The 17,655-nt window shown below is 41.0% G+C and overlaps 1 protein-coding gene across 1 annotated transcript; it reads left to right on the forward strand.

The window, feature by feature from the left end:
* The first annotated feature begins 1,024 nt into the window (after nucleotides 1-1,024).
* Nucleotides 1,025-17,149, forward strand: kat2a (K(lysine) acetyltransferase 2A). Its single transcript, XM_079521622.1, has 18 exons — nucleotides 1,025-1,357; nucleotides 1,667-1,790; nucleotides 1,984-2,129; nucleotides 4,561-4,650; nucleotides 6,470-6,651; nucleotides 6,842-7,033; nucleotides 8,332-8,438; nucleotides 10,075-10,179; nucleotides 10,326-10,468; nucleotides 10,582-10,790; nucleotides 10,897-11,023; nucleotides 11,113-11,223; nucleotides 11,359-11,502; nucleotides 12,076-12,190; nucleotides 12,291-12,327; nucleotides 13,367-13,430; nucleotides 13,871-13,955; nucleotides 15,436-17,149. Exons 1-18 carry the CDS (start codon nucleotides 1,133-1,135, stop codon nucleotides 15,627-15,629), a joined length of 2,400 nt encoding a protein of 799 aa, XP_079377748.1. The 5' UTR covers nucleotides 1,025-1,132; the 3' UTR covers nucleotides 15,630-17,149.
* The last annotated feature ends 506 nt before the right edge of the window (nucleotides 17,150-17,655 follow it).

A 17,655-nucleotide genomic window follows, 5' to 3' on the forward strand; every position in this document is an offset into this window, starting at 1 on the left:
ACTTGACTCAAATATTGGCATAATATATTTTAATGTGCTTGACGTGTGTGTGTGTGTGGTGTAATAACATGTCAGTATTGTCACCCTCAGGCCAAAATATCAGCTTTTTACACAAGATATCCCAGGATGAAAGCCTGATGAGCTTTCTTCTAGGACAATTTCCATTTGGGTATAAAGAGCTAGGTGCAGCTGCTAGCTTGGCTGTTATAGTCATATTGCTATGAGTCCCACAGAGCTTGTTTTAACAGAAAATGGCTTGTCATTGCATCAGCCTCAATATCTTTATAATTTTAAACCAACTTTCAGAGATTTCATAAATGTTTTTGTTTAATCTGTGAATCGAAGTTGATGGCTGGTGCCAATGCATATTTGTTTTTAAACAGCTAAAATGCCAGTTGTGTCCAGAGACATGTAACAGTGAATCCATGTTATCAGTATGGCCAAAGCCATAACTACAGTAGGGAGGCCCTAAATTAGTAAATATGAAGCCAAAATGCTAAAACAACCCCGCCATGCTTAGCTGCACTGGCGCGAATATAGAAATTAGATCTGGGCAGGCACAATGGTCAGATGCATTGCATTTGTCGGTCTTGCCAACACCCTACCTATACCTACAGCAGTGGTTCACACTCATTTCCATGTAGCCTATTAGGTTAGGGATTTAGAAGAGCATGATCGTAACAGAAAGTGAAAACTGAGGGAAGCTAGCCGTGAAAATAATTCTAGAAATTAAACTCCCCCTGCCCTATCTGTCTGGTCTGAAACACCCTTGAAGACCAGTTCACATTGCATGGAATGTTTTTGATTGATTAAAATGGTGCATTTAAATAGCGCCTTTATCCAAGGCGCTTTACATAGATTGTGCATTACATTCACCCATTTATACACTGATGGCAGCAGAAACCATGCAAGGGTTCAGTGTCTTGCTCAAGGACACGTCGGCACATAGAGCTCAGAGCTGTATGCATAGACTGGAGTCACTGGACCAGCGTTGAAAACCCGTGCACTACAGCACCCATAATGCACTTCACTGACGAGGGTTTGGGCCGGGCGTAGGGGGGAAGGAGGAGCTGCGGAGCATCATCCGAACGGGAAGAGAAGAAGAAGAGTTTCGGCGAGCGTGGATATTATTATGTCGGACCCGGCGGCGCAGGCCTTACAACCCCGGCTTGTCCAAGCCCAGTCTAGCGGGTCAGCTGGGTCGACCACCGCTGCGACAGGCTCTGGTTCAGGGAGCAGCGACCCGGCCAGACCAGGGCTCAGCCAGCAGCAGAGAGCGAGCCAGAAGAAAGCCCAAGTCCGGGCTTTCCCACGGGCGAAAAAGCTCGAGAAACTTGGCGTATTCTCCGCATGCAAGGTAGCTAGCTCCGCTAGCTAAAGTTTAGCACAACAAAGCACTAAGGGTAACGCTAGAATGTTGCTAATGTTATCACACTGCATAAACAAAGGCTCGCTATAAAACCCTCTAAGATGTTGTTTGCAGCTTGCTATGTATGTAAAGTTTTAGGCAACGATATTGTGCTGTTAAATATTGGAATACGGATTTACAATGATATGATAGCTAGCTAGCCAGTTCAAACATGTATTGCTAATTATACATTACATTAAAATGCGTTAAAAATGCAGTCGCCTGTAATGTCACTGTGCACATTGTGGCTTTTCGCAGGCTAATGACACATGCAAGTGCAATGGCTGGAAAAACCCAAATCCTCCAACAGCCACTCGCCTGGACCTGCAGCAGCAAGCCGCCAGCTTGAGCGAGCCCTGTCGCAGCTGTGGACATGCCCTGGGTACCAACCATCAACTTATTTTAATGTAGCTCACATCCTTTTAATGTATTATGTAGCATACTTGTTCTTATTTTTATTCTATATGTCCCTACTCCCTGGCATGGAAGCCCAAAGTCCAGATGCATCTCTTTAAAGCTAGACAATAGTATGCATTCCTTTGAAGAAAAAACATTTGTTTATAACTTGTTTATAGCTGACCATGTGTCCCACCTGGAGAATGTGTCAGAAGAGGAGATTAACAGGCTGTTGGGCATGGTGGTGGATGTGGAGAACCTCTTCATGTCTGTGCACAAAGAGGAGGACACGGATACCAAGCAGGTCTACTTCTACCTCTTCAAGGTGACAATAACTCATATATATAAATAACACATACAGCTCCTTCTCAAAAAATTGAATATTCTGCAAAAGTTCATGTTCTCCCCTTTCATATATTCTCAATTAATTGTGGGATTGCACATAAAGTAACGTATTTAAAACCTTTTTTTGTTTTATGGCATACAGCTCATCAAAATATTACAATATGTTTTAATCCAGAAATGTCAATCATCTGAAAAGTATATTAATGTATGCAATCAATACTTTGTCTGGGCTACTTTTGAACAAATTATTTCATCAATGGGGTGTGGCGTGGAGGTGGAAAGGAAAATCAGCATCTCCACAAAGCCTGTCAACATACGGAAGCACAAAGTGTTCTAAAATATCCTGATAGATGGCTGTGTTGACTCCAGTGTGATGTTTTCATTGTCGGTGATGATTTGGGGTGCCATGTCATCAGTGGCAAAGCCAGAACAGAAGTTTTGGGTGGGCTTGGCCAGGAGTCGGTGGGCCTGCATGCACGCACGTGACGCAGCACCACATTATTCATGTATTTATTTATTATAAAAAAACAAAAACATTCTTTTGGGGGGGCAGGCCAGCTGGCTGCATGTCATCTGCTGGTGACTGGTGTTGGTCCACTGTGTTGTATCAAGTCCAGAGTCAACACAGCCATTTATCAGGATATTTTAGAGCACTTTGCTTCCGTATGTTGACAGACATTATGGAGATGCTGATTTTCCTTTCCAGCTGGATTTGGCACCTGCCCTCAGTGGAGGAAGAATGATTAGAAATTGGTGTGTGTGTGTGTGTGTGTGTGTGTGTGTGTGTGTGTGTGTGTGTGTGTGTGTGTGTGTGTGTGTGTGTGTGTGTGTGTGTGTGTGTGTGTGTGTGTGCGTGTGCGTGTGTGCGTGTGTGCGCGTGCGTGCGTGCGCAATAATAGCAATTAACCCTTCACTAAATCCCACCCCAAAAAGCGATTGTCCAATCCAAATTAGCAACGGTTGCTATGCAGGTCAAGCTTTCTTCGCTGTTAACACCTTGAGGGCCCGGACCTATTTATTCCATTAATAAAATGTGCCCATTTATAGCGCCCGAACCACTTTTACCGGGGGACCGGAAGTTGTTGTGAATGTATGTGTAGCAGCTAACAATAGTCACACCACTCTAGAGTCGATCGACAACAACGGGAGGTAAGAATAAATCTATCGCGACTAGACCGCGGAGCGACGTCTAACACAGGATCTTTTTTCATAATTAGACGGGATGATTTAGATGAACGTTTTAAGATTTTCGTTGTCGACCGCTAAACAGGCAGGGAACATTTTCGATGACGTGTCACTGTTGTGCAACACCGAGGATTGGGCAACAAGCGCTCCTAGGCTGTGGAGCGATGCGACCGGTTTTGATATCATTAATCTCCGTCCTATTTATCAATCTCCGTCTCGGGCAACTGACCTTGAACTTGACGGTGATCTCCGTCTGGGGCCCTTACACTGTTAACGTGCCTACTGGACAAGGATGGGTTGGGGAGGGACTTAGTGAAGGGCTAATTCAAAGCAGTTATCCTCAAAACCACACCTCCAGTCGCTGTCATAAGAACAGGAGGTGCGCTCATGATCACGGCAGCAGAGCCCATTTGTGCACGGTCCACGGCTGCACACGCACCTGCAGCCCATAAAGTATAATTTATGCTTTGCCCCGTGATGGTATCGCGCACGCAGACCTCTACGCTCACAACAGTCACGTCCGCGATGCGAGCTTGTATATCAGCTGTTCTCTGTGCGCAATACTGTTGTGCAATGAAGTATAAATGTCTCCTACAGTGCACCTCACTAGCCAACACACAAGAGGAGGTTGAATGGACTGAAACCAGCACTCCCCAAAACAACAGGTTTGGAGATCTGTTGGGAATTGATTACATGAAACAGTCACCTGTGCGCCCAGTCCCAATGTTTGTAAACAAATAATTGGTATATTGACCATGGTATTCCTGTGCTTAACTGACCAGCCAACTGGCCTGACCTGAACCCCACAGAGAATCTAGGTTGTATTGTCCAGAGGAAGGTGTGAGACATGACACTGAACAATACAAATTCATTTACAGCTGTTATCAAAGAAAACCTGGGCTTCCATAACACCACGTTGCCACAGGTTGATCACCTCGATGCCACGCCCATTGATGAAATAATTTGTTCAAAAGTGGCCCAGACCAAGTATTGACTGCATACATTAATATACTTTTCAGATTGTTGACATTTCGGGATTAAAAAAAACCATTTCGTAAAATATTTTAATATTTTGATTTTCATGAGCTGTATGCCATAATCATCAAGATTATTTTATGGAAGAAAATGAACTTTTGCACAATATTATTTGGAGCTGTATAACACTATTCCCTGTATTATAATGGCATGCTGACATGGACCTTTCCTTCTGTGCTTTACTATTGTAGCTGCTGAGAAAATGTATCCTGCAGATGAGCCAGCCAATTGTAGAGGGATCTCTGGGGAGTCCACCCTTTGAAAAGCCCAACATTGAGCAGGTGAACAACCTGCTGTCTAGGGCTGTCGTGGCAACTTTTTACTTGTCATTCACATAATTGTGAGGATTTAATTGGGTTTTTGGTATTGAACGTTCAAACATTGGAATGTGAAAATAAATAAATAAATCTGTTACACTTTGTAAATAATAACTGACATAAATAACTTAAAAATAGTGAAAATAGCCTAACTGCAATCTCACGTGAGCTTGTATTGCTATTTCCGCTATTGAAACATTGAAAATGTATGAATATTATTCAACATGGAAATTATTTTGACAATCAATCATGGTGATTATGCTAAAATAATTGGGTACCTCAAATAATTCTGATTAGTATCAGGCCTAGATGTATAGCTAAACCGCCATGCTTTCCAAAGATACAATGTGTCTGAAAGTGCGACAGGCTCCTGGTTGAAGACCTTTTATTGATTCTGTGGGATAAATTCTGTCGCCAAAGGCAGCACAGCATTTAAGAAGATACTGTTAAGATTCATACAGCAGGGTAAATTCATCACATTGAATGCAACTCTATCAATAATTGACACAATATACAACACTAATACTTAGGGGTGCACGATTATGAAATTATGACCGATATCCGATTCTTTGCAGGGTCATATCTGCCGATACCGATTCGGATATTATACAGAGGACCACAATGGAAACAAGCCTAGGCCCTATAGGGGCTTGGCCCAAAGCCTGTTAATAAAGTATCAATCAATCAATAAATAGCATAATATACTCTTTTCCAAGTTTTTGTTCACAACTGAATGACTACTGAATGAGATGAGTACACAAATTAAATGTAGATTTTTTTTCCTGGTGATTATGGTCAATTCAGATTATGCTACCGATTAATCGTGCAGCACTACTAAAGGCTCATTCATAGTCTGGATTTTCGGTGGTGAGGTGACCACCGGAGCTGAAACGTTGAGCGGTGGTGAGTAAAAACAGAAGGGATGGGGCGGTGGCGGTGGTTTGCTCTTCACCGCGGCTTGTGACATCATGTTGTAGTTCGGTGGTCACCTCACCACCGAAAATCCAGACTATGAATGAGCCTTAATACTATACACCCTCTACAGTGCTTGCATGTTTTTCAGAGCAATTAGTCTATAGAGCGTCGCAGTCCCGCCCCTACCAGGGCCCAGGAAATGATTCTCCGTTCATTTTCCTCATAGACATTTCAGAAAGTATTTATTTAAAGACGTTTACGCCGCGGACAAAGCCAACTCTTGTCGTGACAAATCATGACAACAAACACAATTTTTCGGGCCAAACAAAGAATTAGAAAGTAGAAAAAAACGGCAGGTTACAACACTTTTTTGTTGTTTTTCTTCTTATTTGTTTGGTCCAAAATATTGTATGTGTTGTCATGATTTGTCACGACTCGAGTTGGCTTCGTACGATGCTTAAAAGGTCTTTAAATAAATACTTTTTGAAATGTCTATGGGAAAAATGCATTGTGATTCATTTCCTGGGCCTGGTGTCGTCATGAAAGGGGGCGGGACTGCGACGCTCTATTGAACGAGCCTAGCAAACATTGTGTGCCTCAGTCAGTATACACTTAACAGCTAGTGGCACAAAGGACTGTCTAAGTCAGTCATAATATTCATCTTCTCCAAGGGGACAACAAATAGACTTAAATCTATCGTATTGACCCTTGGAAAAGATGAATATATATCATTACCCCTCCACCTAAACCTTCCCACAAGAACCAAGTGAATGGGTTTGAATGGTTCTCCATGGAACATTGCAATTTGAAACCACTACCCTACCGTACTTTTACAAGAAATATTTATCTTTTTTTCTTTGTTCCAAAGGGGGTGTTAAATTTTGTTCAGTACAAGTTTAGTCACCTGGCACCGAAGGAGAGGCAAACCATGTTTGAACTTTCAAAGATGTTCCTCTTGTGCCTGAACTACTGGAAGTTGGAGACACCCTCCCAATTCCGCCAACGCTCCCAGAAAGATGATGGAACCGCATACAAAGTGGACTATACTAGGTCTGTGTTCTTATTCAACCCTTTAAGAACATGTATAATTCCAGTGGCATTTTTATAACAATATTATAATGTATAATCTATCCATAGTATATCCTTTGACTATATATAATTACATTACATTTGTCACCACTATGTACAATGGCAGTATTTCTAACTGCTGATTTTGTTTTTTGATTCTCTTGATTTTCAGATGGTTGTGCTACTGCCATGTCCCACAGAGTAACGACAGCCTACCACGCTATGAAACCACACAGGTTTTTGGCCGTAGTTTGCTGAAGTCAATCTTCACAGTAACACGTCGTCAGCTTCTGGAGAAGTTTAGAGTAGAGAAGGATAAACTGCTACCAGAAAAGCGCACACTCATCCTCACACACTTTCCCAAGTAAGTGCAACCACATAGAAGTGTGTTTCTGTTTATTGTTATGCAATTACGTATGTCAAGTTTATAAAGCATAACAAATGTATTGCTTTAGGAACTAATACTGTATATTTCTGCATATGCGGTAGAGTCATGAATCTGTATTTTGGTCTACACTACAGTCGCATCAGTTCCAAAATTGAACCCGTTACCTGTCATCAGGTCTTGGGTTGCTCTGACACTGAAACTGATTCCTATTTAAGTTCAAACAGTATTCTACAGATGCCTTTATTAATATACTTTTTTTGTCCTTAAGATATTCTTTTGTGGCTTTCGCTTATTTTATTTTTTTGTAGAGAGATAGAATCACAGTAGGCTGACAGGAAATGGGGAGAGAGATGGGGTTTGGTGGTGACATGCAGTAAAGGCAGTCGGGATCGGGAGTCGAACCCACGGCACACTGCCAGACTGGATTACCAGCCAAGGTGCCTGGACCACTGAGCCACGGCCCAGGCCAAATATACAATTATTAATATACATATTGATATACTAAAATTCTCTGTATTTCAACAACAAGGCAATAAAACGCATAAAATACGATTTTAAGAATAAATAACCAGTGCAGAAGAAAAAAAGAAAGATCTCAGTAAAAGGCAGCAGCAAACAGAAAATTATTAAGATTTAAAAGCACTGAGTTGGAACTTGGGGGATTCATTTTCCAGATATTCTGGTTATGAAACACGTGTAATAACCTTGTAAAAGATGTGTATCATGCTTTTACCTACAGTACCACACCACATGCATTAAAGCAGCAAACCTTTTAACAACTATCTAGCATATTATGCCCCACAAAGTTGCATGTTTAAATAAGCAATTAACAATCATCCATATATATATATATATATATATATATATATATATATATATATATATATATATATAAAGACAAACGCACGTTACACATACAGTTCATGAAGGAGTATATTTGTTTAAAAATGTGCTTATGTGCCTATTCAGTTGAAAGACAAAATGTTTCCAAACTGATTTTTTGGGACAGAAACAATGTCATTCAATACACATCCATTGTAGTGTAAAACAATAATGGCTTAGCGCCTCATGACAAAAGAAAATATTTTTTTTTAACATAGGTGTGGTGGTTGTCTTCCCATTCCTTGTTGGCTTATTAATAGCCCAATATTTCAGTATTGTGCTTTTGCGACGGGCCTACCATCTGTCTGTTCATATCACTGAAATACGACACTTCAAAATCAAAGGTATTTGTCGATATGTCATAAGTCATAATGTGTATGTACATGTTGCAGGTTCTTGTCGATGCTTGAAGAGGAAATCTATGGGGAGAATTCTCCCATCTGGGAGGCTGACTTCACCATGCCTGCATCTGATGGAGCACAGCTTGGACACCAAACAGGTCAGCGGGCGTATCCTTGTCATGTGGTTCTTTCTGTGACAACTGTTAGGGTGTGGGCAAGCTCATAATACACGTTATTTGCTCATTGGTTGTTGCTCATTTGAAGATGTTTGTGGTTCACACAACAGGTTTCTAGAATGTTTCATTATTGTTGTAGAATTATTATAGCATTTCTTCACTAAATGAAAACATAACAAGCAAAATTCTACATTTAAATTTGTATTTGTGACAATCGTCTCAGTCTGTAGTGATCATCCTCGGACACAATTCAGTCTTTAAATATTGGTAGGGTGTCCCAGCATTGTCTGTTTGTTTTTTGTTTGTTTGTTACAGTGATTAATCCATTCTGGACGGGAACCCCTTTTGGTGTTTTAAGCATTAGCTATTGAAAAATAGCAGATCTACAAGCTCATAGCGCGGCACCGAGTGCCACACTACAAGCTTGTAGATCTGCTATTTTTTGAAAAATCGCAAATCTTTGAATATATATTCTTTCAGAGCGACCATTTTTAACTAAAATCTTTGCTTCTTGGGGGGTCCCTGGAACAACATATTTTCAGATGGGTGTCTGCGGCAAATTTATATATTTTTGGGGGTCCTTGACATGAAAATGTTTGAGAACGACTGACATAGAAACATGTCCTCGGGTCTATGGGTTAGACCTTAGACTGGGTCAAAGTTCTCAGTCAATACGATATATTGTATTTCTGTCAATTTGATTCCAGTGTGAGGATAGTCTAATTGAAATTCATGGTGTAAAAAATATATATATATAAAAAATTGTTCATGTATCATAATAAAAGATCTGTACTATCCATGCAACCTTAGCTGAAGGTTAGGGTTACCAAATGTCTTTGTGGAAACAGACTGTTTTGCTAGTTGAGATTTCAGTTTCGTAACCTTTCTTGTACTTAGTTCACTGTAGACTGGAAAAGTTTGGTCAAATGATTAGTTCCCTTTCTTCACCATTGCTGCCCAGTTTTTACAGATTAGAAAATTTGATTTTCTATTCAACATGACAATAACAATTATGTTCCCAATCTGCGTGGGCATTGGCTCGTGTCATTAACTGTGGCTTAACAACGGGTTCCATGCCTGGAGTCCCTGGACCATTTGATACTATTGTGTGGCGCAACTCTGCTGTGATGATTTGTTGGGGTTCACACGGTGGACGGTCTGGATCAATGGTTTATTTTTGTATGGGTTTTCAAATTGCTCTGTGATCAACCATAAAGCCTGTTGAGATCTACCATCCCATGATAAAGACATGGTTGCTTGCCCCTGATTTAAACCTTAAGGTTTCTTTGAGTTCAATATATAAGCCCAATAAATCGAAGTCTTTAGAATTTGTAAACAAACAAAAAAAGTCCACCTGCCATAATTCAAAGTGCATGGGATTTATTCATGCATCATTTTCACCCTTCTGCCCTCCATTGGAATTATATGGTACTGCATGTAGAATTTAAAATGTGAAAAGCATGATCACAGACACCAGTACATACAAGATATTTAAGTAAAACAGAAAAGCCTACAATATCTACATTAATTTACAGTCATGTAACTTTTGAAATGCAATTAACTTGTTTCAAGTTTGTAACATGCCAGTTGATAGCTGTGGTGTTTGTCTTCATTGTAGTGATTAGTCCTGCTGCTGTGTCGAGGTCCCCCTCTTTCCCAAAGGGCATCACCAGTGTTTCATCAATGGGCAGTATGGACACCGGGGGATCGGAGCCCATCACAGGTCTTTGAGCACTGCCGTCTCTTTATTTGTCAAATACCGCTCTAGTGGAGTCTCGCACCTCATTTTTGCATTTTTGGGGCACTCACATAATGTGTCTTGTAGTAAAATTGGGACACATGGTGACTTGTGTACTGCTGTGTCACCAGGAGAGAAACGTAAACTTCCAGGGTCAGAGGCGCTGACCCTGGAAGATGCAAAGCGGATCAGAGTGATGGGCGACATTCCCATGGAACTGGTCAACGAGGTGATGATGACCATTACCGACCCAGCTGCTATGTTGGGGCCGGAGGTGAGCACAGATGGTCGCCATTTCATGTCATTTTGAGATATCAGATATGGGGACTTCAATGTATAAAATATTTGCAATTGAAATTGGTGCTATGTTTTATTTGATTTCACTAGACAAACTTGCTGACGCCAAACGCTGCCCGTGACGAAACGGCTCGATTAGAAGAGAGGCGAGGCATCATAGAGTTCCACGTCATTGGGAACTCCCTTTCCCAGAAGTCTAACAAAAAGATTCTGATGTGGCTGGTGGGCCTGCAGAACGTCTTCTCTCATCAGTTACCTCGCATGCCCAAAGAGTACATTACACGACTGGTGTTTGACCCGTAGGTAGACCCGTTTCTCACACCACAGATCTACAGTGTATGAGATGCCTTGCTTAATGCTTGGTCAGAGGCCTTCTTGACTTTTGAAATTCTCCCACCTATGCAGGAAGCACAAGACCTTGGCCCTCATTAAAGATGGCCGCGTCATTGGAGGCATCTGTTTTAGGATGTTCCCCACTCAGGGCTTCACAGAGATCGTCTTCTGTGCCGTCACTTCCAACGAGCAAGTCAAGGTACAGTATGTTACTGTGAGCATGAGAGCAGTGTTTGCGTTAAAGTGCTGTCTGCCAGATTGTCACGTTACTGTCCTTGTTGATCTAAGGGCTACGGAACCCACCTGATGAACCACCTAAAGGAGTACCACATCAAACACAGCATCCTATATTTTCTCACATACGCCGACGAATATGCCATTGGCTACTTCAAGAAGCAGGTACCTGCAAAAAATGGGTCTCCCGAGACTCCCAATTCCATTTCCTTCATCAACCTGACCTACTGTAAAACAACTCTTTGGGTCTCGTCTTTCTGGTAAACTATTTATTTTCCCCCACCACATTTTCCTTCCCAGGGCTTTTCCAAAGACATCAAAGTGCCGAAGAGTCGTTATCTTGGTTACATCAAGGATTACGAGGGTGCGACACTCATGGAGTGCGAGCTGAACCCCAGGATTCCCTACACAGAGCTCTCCCACATTATCAAGAGACAAAAGGAGGTATGGGATGGTCGCTTGTCGAAATTGTTATCTCGTAACACCCTGATGAATATCTCAAGTGACAACATAATTGTCAACACATGTTGACTCACCTTCAATGTGTTCAAATCCTGTGTTCTCAACAACAGACTATGGTTGTAGATCTGCTGCTATAAAAATGACAATGGCGGTTATTAGTAACGGAAGGCTGTCAAAAAGTCAAAGGGAGCTGCGCCCGGTGTGGTCAGTGTACTGTAATTGTGAGCTTGCTTATCGCTCGGGCGCCACTTGTGAGCCTCAAGGCCCCAGTGTCGGCAGCATCCCTGCCTTGTCAGCCCAACTTGACTTGTCAATGACTTTAAGGATGGTAGGAGGAAGGAGGTAACAAAAATAAGCCTTCCTCTGCCCCATCCCTCCTGGGGAAAACAAACGTGTGCTCGATTAATATGTCTGTGTTGGAACTCTGGATTGAAGTTCCTCGTGCTTTTTTGGGTTTGGTACAAATAAGCGTACATAACGCGCCTAGTGTGTGTGTGTGTGTGTAAGTGTAGTGTGTATAGTAGTATTATGTCTTCATATATCATATCATATCAGATCATCAAGAAGCTAATTGAGAGGAAGCAGAGCCAGATCAGGAAGGTGTACCCAGGTCTCACCTGCTTCAAAGAGGGCGTGCGCCAGATCCCTGTGGAGAGCATTCCAGGCATCAGTAAGTGCTTGGCTTTTGGTTGGGGAAAGATCATATATTAAAATCATAATGGTCAATTCAGACAATTCCTTTAAATGTTTTGGTTTACTTTTGTTTTCAGGGGAGACGGGCTGGAAACCCAGTATCAAGGAGAAGGGGTAAGCGCTCCACAGCCTAGGACAAATAAAGAGGATGGTGCACGGAGGTGCGGCCCACTCTCCTGCGGGAGGTTTGCACATGCTCAGTGTAAACAGGAACTGCAATGATGGAGTGTTCCAGCAGAGGTGCTAGATAGAAAGCTCATAACTTTCATGTAAATAATGAGATCCAGAACAGTTGAGAAGTAAACAGCATTCACCCTTCCCTTTTCAAATGTTTTATATCATCCACAGAACTTGAATGAACAGTATCCATGTTTCTTTGTCATTTCACAAAAATAAAAGTTTGACACATGTACTAATTAAAGAACATGGAAAATCCACAAAAGAAAATGTACAAAAACATTAACATTTAGTAAATGTACTTGTCCTTTATCTTTCAGTCTGTTATACACAACATTTTTTCCAGTTGTGAAATTGATATACTTTTAAAAATAAAAACAAAATCAACTTTGTACTATTCTCTTTTTGTGATATCCTTTTTATTATTTCAGTTCAGGGTCAGCAACTTTCATGCACCTCTAGCACCTCTGCTGGAACACTCCATCATCGCAGTTCCTGTTTACACTGAGCATGTGCAAACCTCCCGCAGGAGAGTGGGCCGCACCTCCGTGCACCATCCTCTTTATTTGTCCTAGTCCACAGCACAGTAGTCTGATGAAAAAATCACACATGTGTGAAGTGAGAATCCTGAAGGTTTCAATCTGATCAGAGCCCTATTAACTTACAGTATCCAGTTTAAAAATGTCATTAAAGTTAAATGTTTCAAAAACTATACAAATATTTGAAAAGAATGTGGCCAACTGGCAGTGTACACTGTAACACAAGAATGTGTCCAGCGTTTTAGCTCCAGACAGAGAGGCACCTTGACAGTATTTGCGTGCCTTGTTGTTTTTACAGCCTGACTCCTATGGTGCAAGCTGTCTAGAAGCGCGTGCATCATTCACATTTTGTGAATTTTTAATCTCAGACCCATATTTGGACTGATATCAAGCTGTCGACTTGATAATATTCAACTATGAATTGAATGTGTTTGTAGGAAAGAGGTGAAGGACCCTGACCTTTTGTACAACATGCTGAAGAACCTCCTGGCCCAGGTTAAGGTGAGGAACTGCATGATCAGACTGTATTCTCCTTTGAAACCTTATCAGTGATGGACAATTATAATGTATATATTGAATATATTTTAAATCACCATGAAACATTTGAACATCTGATTGGGACTTTATAAGGCATTCTTAAATGAGTACATCTAGAGACAGGCAGCAACTACTGTAGGTACTGTGCAAAGTCATGACACCAAAAGGTAAAGGAAGTATAGCTAGATGTTTGTGTGATGTAGTTATAGATTGCGTTTTTTTATGTAACTCTTAATTTCTGTTAGTCTACTTTACAATTGCCATGGTAGATCATGTAATGCCCCTGCTCCATCCCGAAGGAGTTTGGTTTCAGAACATGTCACCTGGTGTGCAGGCCATGATACATACACAAATGTTGCGGTGGTTCCAATAGTGATGAGTAACCTGCTGTGTCTCTCCACCAGACTCATACAGATGCCTGGCCCTTCATGGAACCCGTGAAGAAATCGGAGGCTCCAGATTATTATGAGATCATCCGTTTCCCCATCGGTGAGCGCTCCTACCACATAACTATCCACTGCCACTTGACATGGCCTTGTGTTGCCTACTTGCCTTATGAAACCTTTTACAATCTGTGACGAATGGAGCACAGAATAAAGCCGTGTTAATCCATTTAGACCTGAGCTCCCCCTGTCAGGTGAAAAGAAGCAGCTTCGACTCCTCCTGCATAGAAGGAAGCATGAGGTCAGTCTGCTGCCCCCCCAGGTTGGCAGAGGAAGTGTAGTGCCCAGGATTACATTCGATAATTGACACTGGGTGATAAAATCGTGGGATAAAAAATGAATTTAAGGAACACGTGCTGCCTCTTTAACTCATTTTCCGCCATCATTGCCATCTAGTGGGCGAAACGGAACTCGCAGCTTGCCAGCCGTTGACTTCAATGTTGGTGCATCTTAGTTTGAAAGCGCTTTTAGCCGGAAAACGGGAGTCAGGAAGTGAAAATCCGCTATGTAACGTGTCCCGCGATTGTCATTTAAATCACCCAAAACATACTTTTTTTTTAACCGCAAGCTTGTTTTTGGTCCAAAAAGAAGAATCTGAGATATTACGATTCTAAATACTGCGTCTCCATAGACTGCATAAGCCTGTGGATTTTTTAATGGACCGTTACTGGAGTGTTATGAGCGAGTACAGGACACAATTGTGAATGTGAACCGTAATCAATTGATATTAAAAAAGGCATGAAAGGGCGGCATCAGTGCGCTGGGACTTCCTCCACCACGCGCACACACACTCACACGGATGAGGATAGTATTTGGAAAATATAACTCACTGAAAGCCACACACCTTGAGTATTGGCTATATTGCTATCACAAAACCATGTCATTTTCTTACAGAAAAATTTAGGAATATGCCATAATCTATATTGGTAATAGCAAGCAAATGTAGAACCGGTGTGAAAGAAATGCAGAAGATCTAACCAAAAATGTCAATCAGTTTGTGCATAATCTCTACAAAAGATGAAGTTTTTGTAGAATTATATTAACTAGACCATACCCGTTCTGAATATATGAACACCAGTGTATGTACAGTGTGGGTAATGCGATGTGAAAAGTCGGAGCGATTGGTGCAGGCAGTGAGGAGCTACGACAGTGTTTCAGACCATTCAGACAGACAGACATTGAGTGAATTATAGTATGATATTGTGATTGTCTGACAACAAATGTGTACTTTGTGTGCAAAGGCTTTTAGTTGTCATTTGTATAGCCTAGCAACGAATGTGATGTAATGTGCTTTGCTCTTTAATGAGCTAGTGAGTCGTGACACACAGACATGTTTATCATTCGATTAAGAACAAGAAGTGGCCTGGCTCCACTCCCTGAATTGCTAGTCACGCCCATTAAAAAAATGTTCTGGTGAAACGAAATGAAAATGCAATGTGTCAGAGTGTCAGGCTAGCCTATATCATCATAACTTGAGATTTCACTTGAGCACTGCTGCAATTCCTTGTCTGTCTTTGCGCCCACAGACCTGAAGACAATGACGGAGAGGTTGAAGAATAGATATTATGTGACCAAGAAACTTTTCATTGCTGACCTGCAGCGCATTATCACCAACTGTCGAGAGTACAACCCTCCAGACAGCGAGTACTGCAAATGTGCCAACACACTGGAGAAGTTCTTCTACTTCAAGTTGAAGGATGGCGGCCTGCTTGATAAATGAAATAGGCCATTGACGATGGTGATAGACTTTAATAGACTTATTAACAGAGGGACAAGTGGCATTCGTGGTAACACGCAAACATTGAACAACTGTGTGTGTGTGTGTCTGTGTGTTTGTGTGAGTGAGAGAGATTAGAGACAGCAATTTTTGGCCTTGTAAGGAAATTATGGTTAAGATTTTGGACAATGCTAAGGGGCCAGTCATTTACAGTATAACGGTGTGTCATTCACCTTTTCCAGTACTCACAATTGCATTAATGTAATACCTTTTGCATTCAGTGTACCAAAGTTTTAGGTCCCAGTGAAAATCACATCATCCTTTAAATTTTTCAGCCATGTTAATATTATAGTGCGACCAACTCAATTCTGTCACATGTAATGTTTTTCCAATCTCCTGACCCTAACTCATCACAGACCGATGTGAATATTCTTTCTGAGTTCTCTCACTAGAGACTATGGGACCTTAGCCACCGTTGCCTTCCGTTACTGAAATACACTTGAACATGCCAATCAGCTTTGAAGGATTTAAAAACGATGTTTGAGCGGGAGAGTCCTTTTTTCTTCTTTTTTTTTTTTTACTTTAAACTTCACATTCAATACAAGACAGGCAGTAGTTTGACTTTTCAGTAGTTTAGGACAGTACCAGGCTGATTGTTGGAGTGGTCATCAAAGATTTTCAATTGTCGTGTGCGAAACAAAATTGTTACCTATGAGATTGGGAACTCAATTTGACATTTTGACAGCTTAATAGATGTGGAGTCATTTGCTGGTTGTCTTTATTCTGGACCAGTTACAATGCTGCCATGCAGTATCTTTGCTTTCGATGATGTTCACAGGTGACAGTTGGTGACATTGTTCTGTTGTGTGTCAGTCATTTCCGCTTGTCGGCTTGCCAGCCCTGTTTTAGCTTGTGGAAAACTGGCCAAGTGTCAATGTAATGGCTCTAGTTCTGTTGGATACATGCTGTATAACACAATATGTTCAATATTGTTCTATTTATTCCATACCCAAGTCATGACCTATAGTGGTTCTCGTTGCATGACACTATAGGAAGGAATCCTATTCATAAAATGACAATGCAAAACACACAAAATCAAACTTGTATTCAAACTTCCACTGTTGGCACAACGGTGACTCCTTGTATGATGGTCAGTGTGTGATTGGTTCCTAAGTGTAACTGCAATGCCCTTAACTCCAGTCTTAGTTTCATTTCTGGAAGCAGTTGATTCGTGGTTGAGCCTGCTAGTTAAGTGTTCCTGGACCATTGAGTTGTCTGTGTGTGTGTTCCTTTTCTTTTTTTTATGACTAGCTTTGATTAACTGAAGTGATGTCAGCGTTACATTATTAAGGGTTGTCCCTTACATAATGTCTCTCTTAATCTACCTATGCTGCATTTCAAATTCTAGACTATCTTGAGTGAAACTTTCAATTCTAGGTCTGCTACTGTCTCGAATTATGGTATATTGCAATTTACTGTAACGGTAACACTGTTCATTACAATAAATCATCTTTTTTTTTTTACCAATCGTTTTCATTCTAGTTAGAATTGGTTTCCGAAATATTTATCATACAATTATCAAGATTCATATAGCCTATGGGTAAATACGCAAAAATGCAGTACAGAACACTTTGCAAGTGTTACAGTAAATGTAGTAGTGCTGCACGATTCTTGTGTGCTCAAATGTGAAGAATTGAGATCATGATTTTCACACGATTGTGTCTTTTTGTAATTGCTGAACATGATTACATTTAAAATGTGGCACCTGGAGCCAACTACTGTGGCTTTAAACAGAACATCTTGAAGTATCTCTTGTAGCAAAAACATAAGAGTAACTAAAATGAATTGGACAGGTCCTCAATCGTTTTTTCCTTTCATTGTGCAGCAGTAAAATAAAGTTGGTTTATTCATTGAGGATAAGTCTGATGTGCCTTAAGGGTATTAAATTGCTTTGCAAACTCTGTTTTTACATAGGTGTTACAGTAAATAAAGTTTGTTTATTCATTGAAGATAAATATGTTGGGGTATT

The sequence above is a fragment of the Electrona antarctica genome (genome assembly GCF_951216825.1).
Source record: "Electrona antarctica genome assembly, chromosome: 14".
Taxonomy (NCBI): Eukaryota; Metazoa; Chordata; class Actinopteri; order Myctophiformes; family Myctophidae; genus Electrona; species Electrona antarctica.

Bases quoted from the DNA above. Each gene is read 5' to 3' on its own strand.
- kat2a (XM_079521622.1), top strand. From the start codon at position 1,133: ATGTCGGACCCGGCGGCGCAGGCCTTACAACCCCGGCTTGTCCAAGCC. The intron at 6,652-6,841 runs GTCTGTGTTCTT...CTTGATTTTCAG, and splicing joins TACAAAGTGGACTATACTAG to ATGGTTGTGCTACTGCCATG. The intron at 10,180-10,325 runs GTCTTTGAGCAC...CTGTGTCACCAG, and splicing joins GGGATCGGAGCCCATCACAG to GAGAGAAACGTAAACTTCCA.